The sequence below is a fragment of the Centroberyx gerrardi genome, chromosome 5 (assembly GCF_048128805.1).
Source record: "Centroberyx gerrardi isolate f3 chromosome 5, fCenGer3.hap1.cur.20231027, whole genome shotgun sequence".
NCBI lineage: Eukaryota > Metazoa > Chordata > Actinopteri > Beryciformes > Berycidae > Centroberyx > Centroberyx gerrardi.
This window is the reverse complement of record NC_136001.1, coordinates 18,446,604-18,461,266: the sequence shown is the minus strand read 5'-3', so window position 1 is coordinate 18,461,266 and position 14,663 is coordinate 18,446,604. Positions and strand designations below refer to the sequence as shown.

The 14,663-nt window shown below is 39.0% G+C and overlaps 1 protein-coding gene across 1 annotated transcript; it reads right to left on the bottom strand.

Moving 5' to 3' along the window:
* Positions 1 to 740: 740 nt before the first annotated feature.
* On the bottom strand, positions 741 to 13,230 carry LOC139922213 (sodium- and chloride-dependent GABA transporter 2). The gene is made up of 15 exons (XM_071912665.2): positions 13,100 to 13,230; positions 9,034 to 9,224; positions 8,287 to 8,421; positions 7,521 to 7,661; positions 6,031 to 6,118; positions 5,809 to 5,941; positions 4,895 to 5,029; positions 4,494 to 4,597; positions 3,491 to 3,615; positions 3,180 to 3,292; positions 2,684 to 2,821; positions 2,473 to 2,575; positions 2,238 to 2,338; positions 1,904 to 2,074; positions 741 to 1,805 (listed from the first exon to the last, which is right to left on the bottom strand). Exons 2-15 carry the CDS (start codon positions 9,218 to 9,220, stop codon positions 1,647 to 1,649), a joined length of 1,833 nt encoding a protein of 610 aa, XP_071768766.1. The 5' UTR covers positions 9,221 to 9,224; positions 13,100 to 13,230; the 3' UTR covers positions 741 to 1,646.
* Between the last annotated feature and the right edge of the window lie 1,433 nt (positions 13,231 to 14,663).

Below are 14,663 nucleotides of genomic sequence, written 5' to 3'. Positions count from 1 at the left end.
ACATGGGTTCAGAATGAAAACCTTAGCTGTCTTAAATATTTTGTGTAAACAGCATGTACATTCAAAAAGAAACATCAACAGTCTGTGTGTGTGTATGTATGTGTGTGCGTGTGCGTGTGCGTGCGTGTGTGTGTGTGTGTTACCATTTTTGTCAAGGAATATACAGTGCTCTTTGTTAGCAAGTTTTTTGAATAGATTATTGATAAATGTTTTCAGTTAAGTGCTGCTGGCTATAAACATTCAAACATTTTGTACAGCATTACAAATGAGCATGAAGTACTGTTTTTTTCTAGCTATTATGAGGGTAAATTGTGGTAAACAGCACACAAATATATACAGTATATTTGACATACTGGCTGCAACTAGTACAGAATCTACATATCTAATAGGGGAAAAACATCACCCCTCGCCTCATTACCACCATCTTTTTAGTAAAATTTCACCTGACATGTACGCTGTGCTGTAACAGCCTCTATCCAGTGGCTGTCAACCATTGTGTTTTCTTTAACTTAATGTTACACCAGAAGTAAGATATTTAACTACTTCACTGTCCTCACCAGAGGGACAAGAGTCTGCAACTGTTTGATAAAACGTCACTTATAAGGCCCTACACCTAATATCGGTTGTGATAGGAGGAAAAAGTTATCACCACCCCCAGTAACAGTGAGAATGGAGCCCCTATCCCTGAAAGTGTTAGTGACATGCCTACTGGCTATAACATGACCCCCCAGCCAGTGTACAAATGCAATCAAGCAATCAATGACTCTCATGTTCATGTTCAGTTAAGTGCCTTAAGATTTTTATTTTTTATTTTAAAATCAGTCATAAAACACTGGTATAAATGACAACCCACAATTCTATCAAAGCCTTGATAAATGAGTAAGATAGACAACTGATTATGTATCAAAACTATAACCAAACAGGTTAAAATTACATCTCTAGCCAGGCCTACAGTAAAAATATAATCTATGTAACCCTGACTGTTAGAGCCATAATTCAACTTCTTATCATTAACATTGAAATCCAAACACAAACTTCAGAGTCTGTGTATGCATGGTGTATAGCTTCCACACACTCTCAATTTAATAGTGTCTGCACTCTATACACGTCAGACAAACTTGAAGTGTTGGGACATCCCGGTGGCTCAGGTGGCTATAAGGCACTTAGGCCCTGTACCTACGATGTCCGGGGTTTAGGTCCGGCCTGGGACCCTTATTGCATGTCACCCTGCCATCTTTTCTGTCTCTGGTTGTGATCCTGCATCAGGTTATGATTCCAAAATTAATCATATTATCACTCAAAATGTGATTGATGGACTCATTTAGCAGTGACCAAGAGCTGAATCAGTATGGCTCATGTGGCAAGTGCTTGACCTATTCATCCATGTCACTTCATTCTACTGGTTGCAAAAAACATGTGAGGGAGGATTTGTCTGGCCACACTCTCACTTTCTGACCTTTAATGTAGTGCAACTATGTAATGCAAAATATCCTTTTTAAGATTTCTCCAGAGTCAGCATTTAAACTCCACAGAGTTCAAAGGAGTGAACTGATACTTGATGCTGTGATCATAAGTGAGGCCTTTGTTTGAGGCCTTGAATGAGGGCATGCCCTTCCTTATGCCCCACAAAGTGGATCGGAGAATGATTACAGGGGGCCAGTGTCTTTGGGGATGCTCCAGGCTGTCATTTCTTGCTGGGATATCATGGTGTTGAAACATCTGTCCACATCATCCTGTTCAAGAGCTTTCTTCTGCGCTTTGGGCATAGGAAGATCATCGGCCGGAGTGCACAGGATGGAGATCCTCTAACAAAGAAGAATATATGTTTTAATGAAAAAAGACACGAGTAGCTTGCTGGAGACACCGTTTGCTGACCCATTTTGTAATATCACAAATGGCATACCTGTCTCAGTGTCCCGGGAGTAATGCTCACATTGTACAACATCCAAAGAGGAATCATGAGTGTAGAGGAGAGAGTGAACCACCAGCCAAGGGCATAGCCCCACCATGGATAGTCAATAGTGTTGTTGAACTTTAGAGGAGTATATTTGACCAGGGAGAAAACAAACGTTCCCTGAAAACAGTTATGGAAAAAGCAGTTAAGTGGTGAAACTGTGTGAGTTGAAGAAGTATAGGTTCAATAATCAACATGTACACCCTGGCAAAGAAAAAAAATAGAAAAACATTGCATAATCCCATGTAATCGACATGTGAAGTAGTGAGTGAATATGACTCACCATGCAGACTACTGGAGTGACATATTTCAGACAGTTCTTAATTAGGGGTGAAGGTCGAAATCCAATCATGTCCTCTACGTTATCGTAGAAACGGTCCGCACCTGTGGGATGGATGGAAACTTTGAGGTGAGGGAATTCAAAATCACCCTCACAATTTTGTCATTACAATGAGTTACGGTGAGGATTGTAACTGAATCGCAAACAAGCCCACGTACAATCCTTTTATTTAACTCACCATAAGCCCATCCAATACAAACAGACTGTATTATAGCAAACAGGAGAAGAGCCATTCCACTGCAGGCATAGTAATCAAACAGCTGGAAGATGTACAGTCCACCCTATGTTTGAGACGGAGCTGAGTTAGCTTTATGGTGAACTTTTTGACACGAGGAAAAAAGAAAACTGATTGTGAATTAGGGTGACATCACATTTTAATCTGATCTTACTTCTGTAACCATCAAAAGGCCGATGAAGAAGCTGCCCACACTAATGCCAAGCAGAAGAAGCTTTCGTCGATGGCCGGTGTGAAAGAAGGAAGGGTTCATGTCGGATATTGCTGTTGTAAGAGCTTCCAGACCTACAAACTGAAACAGAGTCCTCTCAGTTCTTTATAATACTACATAAGCTCACACAGATCACAATACTGATTTTAGAATATATAAATTATTGTTTTTGTTACGGTGAGATACCCACTGAACCCAAGCCAAGGCATTCAGTCTGAGAGCCAAAAGTCCTTTTATTTAAAAAAGGCTGCAGCTGTTATTTTACTGTAAAATGTATGAAATAGTTTGTCTATATCATCCTAGACAAAAGGAGAGCATTTAATCAGTCCATTATCATCATTATCTTACCAAATTAAAATCTTCAATTTGGAATTTTATTCCAGAGAGAAACAAATGTGATGTTTTTATTTCACTCAATTCTGAGGAAGAGTCAACTTACCTCACTGTCCAATCCAAGTAAGATGATCATGACGAAGAAGAATATGGCCCAGATCTGAGGAACTGGCATCATGGAAACTGCGCGAGGGTAGGCAATGAATGCCAAGCCAGGACCTGTAGAGGAATTAGTAAAAGGTTATATTTAAAGAACATCTGATCATTTTTCTGTTTGTTGAGTCAGAATATTTAACTTTTGTCCATTTAAGTGTATTTTGGATACTTCTGCTGAGTTAAATGCATAAATATTCATTCATTCATTCATTTATTCATTCATTCATATATTTATTCATGACACTTTTCCCCAATCCCCACCTGACTCAGCCACTTTTGATATCTCTGTGTTCTGCTCATACGCCATGAAGCCAAGTGCAGAGAAGATGGCAAAGCCAGCTACAAAACTGGTCCCACTGTTCAGAAGGCATAAGTACACACAGTCCCTATAAAACAAGAATTCATTTTTGGTTACATTATTTAGTATTACATGTGCTGCATGCATAAAATCTCAGGTTTTTTCCCCCTAAACTGGGTGGTTAAATTATCGACATAATCCGAATCCAAAATGTAGACAAAATGTTAGAACTGCTACTAAAAACATGAAGCTGGAGATTTTATTGTTTTTTCTCCATGAAATTGAAGGACATAAGTCATGACACAAGGTCCAACAGAACAAAAAATAGATTTTTTATTTATTTGGGCCTAAAAATATTTCCAATGTTTCTAAGCACTGGAACAAAACTTTTATTACAATTGATTAAGAAAAAAATTATAAAAAGCTTATTTTTCATCAGCAAGTAAAAATCATCATCAGTACTAAATTACAGGCAGGTTTAGAGGAAGTCAACTTGTTGACCTTTGTGTCTTTGTGCTGAAAATCATACTTTTGCTTCACTATTCAGAGAACGGCATTTGCCACTGTGCTGTGCACTTCTCTCCGTGCCGCACGCTAATAAATAACCTTTAAATAAATAACCTTTATTGAAAGAACACAGAGATCTCAGCTTGAATTCCTTATTGAAGAAGTTTTCTCTATCACACTCTAAACACACTGGTTATCATTTGCCTCCATGCAGTCTGTAGTCAACCTGACCTCTCCCTCTCCATCCTGTCTGTGATCTCTCTCCCAATAGCAGACCACCAGTGTGGGTGAGAACTGTGTGACCTTAACTAGGAGGGCAATAACCTGAAAGCTAAATCATCCCACTTCCACTATTAAAGACGGTGAAAGAAACAGCCTTGTCAAGGAACCATAAAACACCAGTACCCACCCCTGTTTCTGTTCTGAAAAACATGTCATGCACTGATACATCAGACTTACTTGTAACAGTTATTGTTGTACTTGTTGTAACTGCCAAGTGCAGTTAGGCACCCAATACAAAGGGCATAGGAATAGAATATTTGTGTCCCAGCATCCATCCACACCTGCAAGACAAATAAAGGACATTTATCCAGCCATGACAAGGTATAATCAATGGTTATCAAATGGCTAGCTTCTCAGATGCAATGATGACATTTTCTAGCAGCTCCTATATGACTTATCACATCAGCACAGATACAAGGCAGCATGTCAACAGAAATGTCAACTAAATTAAAACTTCAACTGTGTGAAAAGTGAAACAACCATTGTAAAACATGCGTAATGAGTGACTTATCCCTTTACTAGGCTCATCACAACCACATATCATGAAAAGGGAGAACTATAGTGAAATATTGTCCTACCTGGGGATCAGCGAGGCGGGACGGGTCGGGGTAGAGGTAGAACTTGATTCCATCTATAGCTCCTGGCAATGTAACACCGCGGACAAGCAACACCATCAGCATCACATATGGAAATGTAGCAGTGAAGTAGACCACCTGTGGGAGAGCCAGGGTGCAGGTCAATTTGTGTTGAAATTTTGGACATCAAAGGTTGACTGCTGCCTGAATGGATTAATCTCAACAGTCTTCACTTGCACCTGCTTGTGGATTCTGTAGGGAACTCACACTGATCTGTCAGAAAACAGAATTTTTGATGGACAGCTTTCTGTCAGCTGGGTTGTTTTAGAACAATGACAATCAATATGCAACATAACTACATGCAATATTAACACTATTGACCACTAAAGTGATGAGAATACAGCAAACAGCAGTTCTAAGTATGAGAAATCATGTTTGAGGTATGGTATCGCTATTGTAATGTTAGCCAGATCCTTTCTTTAAATTATTCTTTAAATTATGCTTCATAATTGTATGTAACTTGGATATTTTCTTCCTTTTTTCTTTTTCTTCTTCTTTTAAGAAAAGCCTAATTAGGAACAGAAGTTGGAAACTAGCAATATCTATATTCTCTGTATGCAGAACATCAGTTGCATGAACTTGTTTGTAACCAGTTGAAGTGGCGCTATGTTAATTTGCATTGTTCCTATTAAATAATCAAATAAATAATAAATAAATAAATAAATAAAGAATCTTTGGATAGCTAATATGTTAAAAGTAATACAGTATAAATTAAAAAATGACCCGGCAAACCTATAATTATCCAAAAGTTATTCCAGGCTTTCTCTGTTTGTTCTTTATTTTTGTAATCCTTTCATGATTTAATGGATGAATGGTCCTTAGGATATCACAACAAAAATGTTAAGCTTCTGTCTTACCTTCCCTGTGGACTTCACTCCTCTCCAGACGCAGAAGTAACATATGACCCAGGACAACAGAAGACACAGAGCCAGTTCCCATCGCATGCTGCCTAACTCATGGACACTTCCCGTTACATTCAAAACTCTTCTCCTGCAAATCACAGTTTCAGTTACAATTCAAATATAGGTACTTTCAGAGCTTATTTGATTTTTGACATTGGCTTTCATTTGTCTACTCACTCCCAGAATTCCCTCTCTGGTGATGTTGCATTCTCTGCTACAGTCCAGTTGATGTGGTCAGCTCTTCCATCAAACTCCACACAGTTCTCTAATGGAAAGAAATACAATACATGTCGCACATTAAGGCAACTGTCAAGGAGATATGCATATTGTCGCTGTCCAGTGAAAACCTTGTATCTCCAAAATGTTGGGGTGGTAGAATATTCTCAACCTATAGACGAGAATGTAATCCTTCCACTTAAATTAAAACATGAAAATCACCAAGATTGGATTACCATTCTGTCCCATTTATCCAAATTAATTGGTAACACTTTATAGTAAGGTTGTATTAACTAACATGAGTTAATGCATTAATTAATGCTGAACAAATGCTTAACTAAGACATGAATGAATTTCTTCATATTAACTAATTAATTAACAAATGCATTTATAAATGCAGTAATTAAACTCTCTTCATGACCTATTTATGACCGATCTGCAGGGCCGAATTAACCAACCACAGGGCCCCTGGGCACACAGGTCCTATTGGGCCCCCCCCCCACATCGTAACTTAAGATACAAGCCTGTTCACAAACAATACAAAGGTAAAGCTTTTACAGATTCAAAGTTATCTGAAACTCAGGTTTAGTTATTACAAACTGCCATTCCTTCTATCTAGAGCTCGCTCATTCAATTTGAGAGTGATGACATTTGTCCAACCCCAAGGCAAGCTTTAGTTGTAGGTGGTGGGGTTTCCCTTTGTTTACATTTGGATTGCAGGTTGTGGCTTTAAGGAGGCGAGGTGACATGTGGCGGGAATGAAGCACTAAAAAAAAAGTTAAATGTTGAAATTTACTGAAAAGGTTTGACTATGTCTTTACCCAATCTGTCTCAGTTTTGGAACTTCCTCTTTCATTAATAATAAACCATTTACTAACAGTAACAAAGCACGCCCAAAACTGCACTCATCACAACTCTTTCAAAGATCTAAAACCGCATTTTGTAGCGACTTTTAGTATAAACTATATATTTACAGGAAGATATTTCTGTAGCACTGTAGAAAGCATACATAATCTAGTGCTGGAGATTATGTATGCTATGTGATGCCTATGTGTGATGCGTGTTTTGAAGTGGGCTATTGAATGCCAATGCTCAGCCAGGAATTTGGCACCCAACGACTGGAAATCTTTCCCACAGCTGGACTTCACGTAACCATCTCCCAAAATGAGGGTGTAATAGCATTTTTGATAAAAAATGCAATGACTCATTATAAACATTTACACATCATATATTTTGAGTGGTTAACCATGTTGAAGAATCAGCACTGACCCATAAGGATTTAAAAAAAAAAAAATGTCTTTGCAAATGAGGTTGTGAGAACCACAGATAAAGAGTGGATTAAGAATCAAAGACCTTCATCAATTAACTAATTCAAACCCTGAGTTCTATGTAATTTGCTTCCTCGTTTGTTTCTTTAGTCAAATCATATAAATCATATCATTTAGACCTACCTGTGTTCCAACTGTTTCTACAGCTTGACCATGGGAGTTCAGAGGTGAAAGAAGAGAAGAGGTAGAAGAATGCCCAGGCCAAAATGATGATATAATAGATGCTACAATATAAAACAATCACCGAATTGCCGTAACCAATTCCTGGAAAGAGAAATAAAAGTCCGTAATTAGCAACTTCATATTTTGAAAGTAAGGGATATCTAATTATTATTCCAAAGAGTTTTGGATTATATCAAAGTCATCAACATTGCCCAGAAAGTTAGGCCCCATGTACTATTCTATTCACTATTAGAATCTATCTGAGAAAATTTTAATGATGTTATTTAAAATACTAACACTATCACGTAACACACTTATTATTTGAATGTTTTCATAGTATACTGGCTGGCAAAATGAAGGATTTTACTCAAGTGCAGTGTAGTGCAACATACTGAAACACTGTTGCTACAGTCACTTTGAAATCTGTTATTGCAAGTTTGCTTGACTGCATCTGCACAAGACAGAGATAAACATGAATTATTGTAACTCATGCAACCACAGCTCAAAGGAGGCAATATTTAACTGTTGCTGTGTAACCAAGATAAAAAATATTAACTTAATCAAGCAATGTCACTCACAAAAGCCATGTTAATGCGATACACATATAAGTTTCACCAAAGCTTCATGAAGTCAGACCATGTTTAAAGTTAAAAGCTTAAAAGAGGGTTTGTGGATTTATGTATTTTCTTTCTACATGCATACTGTAATTGTAATTCTAGACCTTTACCTTCAAATAGGGGGCAGATTTTCTTCCAGCAGGTGATACTTCCCTGTGCAGTATACTGCCCCAAAGACGTCTCCAGGAGAAACAGGGGGATGCCACAGGTGAAGAGGAAGAGTATGTAAGGGATGAAGAACACCCCTTGGGAACAAAACAAGGCACATCTCATTATAAACAAAATTAATAACCTTGCCATTTAATTTGTACCATGCGCTAATTAAAGCTGCACTTGGCAACTCTGCACTTTGACAGCCTTGTTTAAAAAAATTCAATACCCAGAAATCATGTAACGTGATGTCAGTGAACTGCACACAGCATATTTCCCAACCTGGATGGTCTGTGATTGTTTTATACCAAATGATACTAAAGGGACGAGAGACAAAAGATCTAATGTTGGCCAGAGTCTAGCTTTCTCTGGGTGGAGCGTCTGCTAGCTGCTGTAGGAGACAGTTTGTATTTCAATCTTCAGTTTTGATTTGTCACTTCCCGTGGGTGGAGAACACTCGACATGAGAATTTCATTTAGGCAAATAAGGATGTGACGCTTTTCTCTATTGTAGGGCCACTCTGTGATTTCTGCTGGTAAGACAGGTGTATGTTTAAAAATCTTGCTTAGTGCAGCTTTAAATCTAAACACAATAACTATGTCTTGGCACAAACTGCTGTCACAGACCGAATTGTTCTGCGCAAGTACTTCTGAAGGAAGAAATTAACTTTTCCAGTGTCAGATTTCAATTAATATAATGAAACTCACCTCCTCCATTTTTGTAGCACAGGTATGGGAACCTCCACACATTTCCTAGGCCTATGATTTGTCCTGCCACAGCTAAGAGAAACTCCAGTTTGCTTGACCACTGGCCTCTGGTCGGTTTGCTCGGCGCAGGATGGGACATGCCCATGTCCAGTTTGAACTTGAGCTCTGGATCATAGTGTTTATCCATTATACTGTAAGAGTAAAAAATCAACAGAAAAAATTCAAAGATGGACTTTTGGGATGGGAGATTCAATAGAACTTCAGATCATAGCAGTATCTTACAGCCCAACAATGACTACATTTACATGCAGACGAAGCCAATGGGACAATAACTCATTCTGAGGATTACATGCCTCCCCCAGCCCACTACTACCCCCCGACCAATCCCTATCCTGATTTAGCCTATAGTCTATATCATGCTTGGAACATGATCCAGTCATGATCCACTGCTGTAGCTAAAAACACACACAAACAAAGATAGATTCTAGATGAGATGTTAAAGGGATATGCTTGCATTTCATACTACCTAAAAGAGTTTTATGTAGTTAAATGTAAATCTTAAAAATGTCTCTCTCTTCAACACATGGAGATAATTTGTATGAACTTGAGTTCTCTTGAACTAGAGTTATGTTTTCTCTAACTATGTGGTGACTAATGGTGACTGTACAGGTGACTTTTCTTGAGTCACAACAAAACCATGTGAACAACATAATCTGAGTAACCACAATTCAAAGTATATTCAAGTTCAAATTCCACACTATGCCAGCAGTCTTGCTGCATGAGGGTAGGAGGGGGTCAGTGCTACTGGGCACAAGGGTAATTCTCTCATCAATGTTGCTTTTGTGTTGCTGCCTGGTATTTGTTGTGGGAGTGGAACACATAGACTGGAAAATATGTGTGCCACCATTTTGTCTGAAAACCCATTTAATTTACTTTTAAAGTTAGCAGAAGCCCAGCACTCTGTGTTGTTATGCACACCTGCATTTCAAAACTGGTGTTAGGACAATTATGTCCCTGGAGAATTGCTAATACAAATATTGTGTTCATGAATGGATTATCAGAAAAAAATATATAAATATGTATAATGATCTCCTCAAAATGAAAAATATGTATCTTTGCACATTACATAAAACTTCAAATTGTCTTTCTTGGTACAAATATCCCAACAAAAATATGTGTAGCAGATCCTAAGATGCTCAAAGCATCTTCCCAGAAGTGGTTCATTGGTCAATTATGATATATCCAGGAGGATATATCCATTCAGAGAAAGAGACCTAGTCCTATAGAGAAATTTTACTGTAGCATTATTGTTTTATGGCCCCCTGAACATGGCATGTGAGACTATGCTCAACCTGTAATAAACCGAATGTGATTGCACTTTCTGCCTATTTGCTGTGGCCCTAGCTCTTAATTATGAAAACATCTCAAGATTCTGATACTGGGGCATCATAGACAATGTATCAGAGTATCAAAATCTAGAATTTTGAGAAATTTTACAGTAGCATTTTTGTATTATGACAAAAATGTCTCATATTTCTGGATTTTGATACTCTGTTACATTGCCTATGATGGCCCACTGCCAGAATCTTGAGACATTTTAATAATCAAGAGGCAGAGCCACAGCAAATAGGCAGAAAGTGCAATCACATTCGGTTTAGTACAGGTTGAACATAGTTTCACATGCCATGTTCAGGGTGCCATAAAACAATAATGCTCATCATCCTGATGAAGGCCTCTGCAGCCGCAACGCATAGGTCACCAGCCAAGATAATGTTTTAGCCCAACTTAATAAAGACTCTGATAATTACTTAATGCACTTGAGTGCCTTGGACATCCTTTTTCATTTTTGAACAGATATTTAGATTTTATTAGTAATCACTTTTTAATTATGTTAGATATACTTGTCAGTTCCACCAAGTGCTTACCACCTCCATCTTACATTGGTTTTAATTTGCTTAAAATGGTTTTGCCCTCTTTAACAAATGTAGTTAATATGTCAAGGCCTCAACCCTCATTTAACCAGGTAAGTTGATGAAGAACACATTGTTATTTACAGTAACAGCCTGGTGGAGCAGTTGTAAGGGTTTGAAGGACTTCATACACACACACACGCACATACACAGACACACAGACACACAGACACACACATCCTTGTACTCATCCACTGACTACATTCATTCCCTTAACCCTTACCATGACATGCTTAACCTTAACCCTTACCCTAAAGTTAACCTAATCCTAATTTTTATCCTTAACCCTAAAACCAAGTTCTAACCTTAAAATAGCCCCTTGAAAAAGTGGGGGCCGGCCAAAATGAACTCACTTTGCAACTCTGAAGGTTTAAACATGCACACGCACACACACACACACACACACACACACACACACACACACACACACACACACAAAAGCAACAGTTGTCCTGGGCAGACTCTTTAAAAACTCACTTCTAATGACTTTTTCATGAAGGATTATGATGCTTAAAGACCAAATCCTTAATCCAAAACTAAACAAAAGGATAGCCATGTCACAGAAAACCAAGTCCATGGGATTTGAGACAATTTTCATGTGATCAGCAATGCTCTGGAAAGAAGGACTGTTATGACTACGTGACTGGTATGACTATGTGTCATGATGTTAAATGGAGGCTGAATTTTAAAATTCTGAAACAAAAAGCAAAAGTAATAAAGTAATACTTAGTCATCGCTGCAGGGAAATACTCTTTTCACTTGCTCCCCTAGCTGTAGGTTCAACTACAGATCAGAGTGGATGCTTGCCGACACAAGGACTTTGCAAGGAACCAGGCTGCTCTGGTTAAAGGACATTGCTTTAACCACAAGGCCACTGTGCCACACAAATATTTTTGTTACCAATCTGGCATGGGAGAAACAGTGCCTGGGGAATGTACAAAGATGTTCTGTTTTAAAATGCTTAGGCAGTCGTTGTGGCTCAGTGGGCTAAGCCACATATCACTTGACCCTGATGTCCTGGGTTCGACTCCAGCCTGGGGCCCTTGTTGCCTGTCTTGCCCCCCTCCCCCTCGCCTTCCAGTCATCCTCAACTGTTTCTATCAAGTAAAGGCAAAAAGGCCAAAAAAAAAATGTTAAACATGCTGTAATTTATATCATTGGGCTTACTTGCGATGAACACCAATTTGATGAGCTACATCTAGATGAGGACACTGCAGGAGAAAAGCAAATTAAACGTAAAATGCCCAGAACCTTAAAGAGGAATACCAGTCAGTTTAAGAAAGCTTCAAGAATAAGAAAGCTTCAAGAAATCTTCAAAAACTTCAAGAACTTCAAGAGCTTCAAGAACTACAAGTTTAACCTCTGCCATCAAGGTATAAAATTTGGTAAAAACTGTGAATGACAGTAACGGTGACTGTGAGAGTACCCATGGGGACTTACCAGGGTAGGTTTTTCTGTTTGGACTGTCACAGACCATATAAATAACATGCATGAATTGTAATATTCATTACTTAGATAAAGGAGGTACTGTTTGCATCAGAGGAGGAGCTGCAGCAGAGATGTTTACATATGTCATTTATATGGTCTATGTGTGTTAAAAATAAGCCCACCAATAAAAATCAAGGCAAAAGAAAAGATTTATGTTCATTCAAGTCTTAATTCAGTCCAATTTAGTCTCTATTCAAAATGGTTCAAATTACTCTGAATTACTTAGTGTTTATTTGTTTTCTTTTAGAGATTTCATAATCATAAAATCTCTTACTCTATTTGCAGAAGAGAGATGTAATAGTTCTACATAATGTGAGCTATATACGGGCATGCTCTTAGAACTGCCTGACGTGTTATACTAAACAAGGGGAAACAGCTACTCTCATTGCAGCGTCGAGCCCTCAGCCAGTAACCTTTGGCCTACATTCTAGAGCTACAAGTGCTAAGCACCACTGCAGCCACAAAAGCCCTGTCTCCTAACTATAAGGGATGCCCTTTTTGCTGTTAAAGAGAATAACAGTCTACACTCACAATCAACACAAAGAGTATACATACACAAAAGAAAGCTTTGCCTGTGACCTAAAGGGAAAGGGATGGACAAAGAGTACCTGAGGAAGGTAGCCGCACTTCAGAAGTCTGTGGTTGCGTTTTATGCATCCATTCAGCCCTAGATGGAAGACTTCGGCTGGTCCCTTCTGGTGAAAATACAAGTCTAGACCCCCCAGTTTCTCCAAGACAAATGTCCTCCCCAGCTCTAACCATGAGTGAGCCCATGTGGAGAGGTGTGAGAGTGCTTTGTATGTATGAAAGAGAGCGAGAGAGAGAGAGAGAGAGGGAGGGAGGGGAGAGAGAGAGAGAGTGTGTGTGTGTGTGTGTGTGTGTGTGTGAATGAGCAGCTTAAGGCGGAGCCTATTCAACAAGGCAACATTGGTCCTACAGCGAGGGGAAGAGGAGGGGATTTGTTCAGTGAAAACTACAGGAAGGCGCCTTTGTAACCGTGAAGGGCAAGCTTTTCTGGAATGTAAATCCATAAAGTTCAGTAGAATATTATGGATTGAGAAGTGATAGAAACTAAAGAGTGAAAAACCGAGGTTTAACTGATATAATATAACCATGCATTCTTAAAATAAATAAGTTTTGAGGGAGGAATTCCTAAAAAGTCTAAACCTGCAGGGTCCTAAACCTTACTTTATACCAATTAATACCTTACAGTATTACCTTAATACCAATTACTTAATACTAAACAACATCAAACAGCCATGAAACCAATAATTGATTGTAAATTTGTCCTCCTGCAATGATATTTTACCATATACTGAACTGATATTGTCACTTCACAGAGCCAATTATTTGCTCTTTTCCCAATTAATAGCAGTTTTACAGCCAAAGATTTCGGTACAAAAACAATATGCTTGAACATGCTTTGAATATCAACTGTTTTCCGATAGACCTGAAGGAGTAAACAGAGAAGCAACAAGATTCACATGACAGGTGTAAGCCAGAAGGTGAATGAAAGCTTGTGTATAGTCTCACCATTTGTCATCTGCTGGAGCTGATCGATATTCTTGGGCATCTCCTTGTGATTTTATTTGAACTTTTTTCATCTCAAAGTGCTTCTCTCTTCAGGTGAGTTCTGGCTCCTGTCTGCACGTCCCCGACAGAGGAGGTAGAGGTGACTGTGGGGGATGTACGAGTTCATAGACAAATCATTATACTGGTTGTTAAAAAATTATCTTTGACATGTTATTTTAAGTTGAGACTGTTAAGTATATGAGGTGTACAGCAAAGATTTACAGCTGTCACTTAATGATTAAAGTCCGCCTACTGCTGACGGCACACGACACCGCCTTCAGATCAGGTGATGCGCAAGCCTACAGTTCATCCAGGGCCAACCTGAAGAGGGACATCAAGAGGGCCAAGCACAGCCACAAGCTAAGGACTGAGGAATACTTTAACAACAACTCCGACCCCCGACGCATGTGGCAAGGCATCCAGGCCATTACGGATTACAAACCCTCCAACACCACCCCCCCAACCAGCGACGCCTCCCTCCCTGATGAACTTAACAACTTTTATGCTCGCTTTGACAGGGACAACCAGGAGGCGGCCATCAAGACTGTGCTCCCTGCAGACCACCAGCCCCTCACACTCTCCCCCACCGACGTGTGTGCT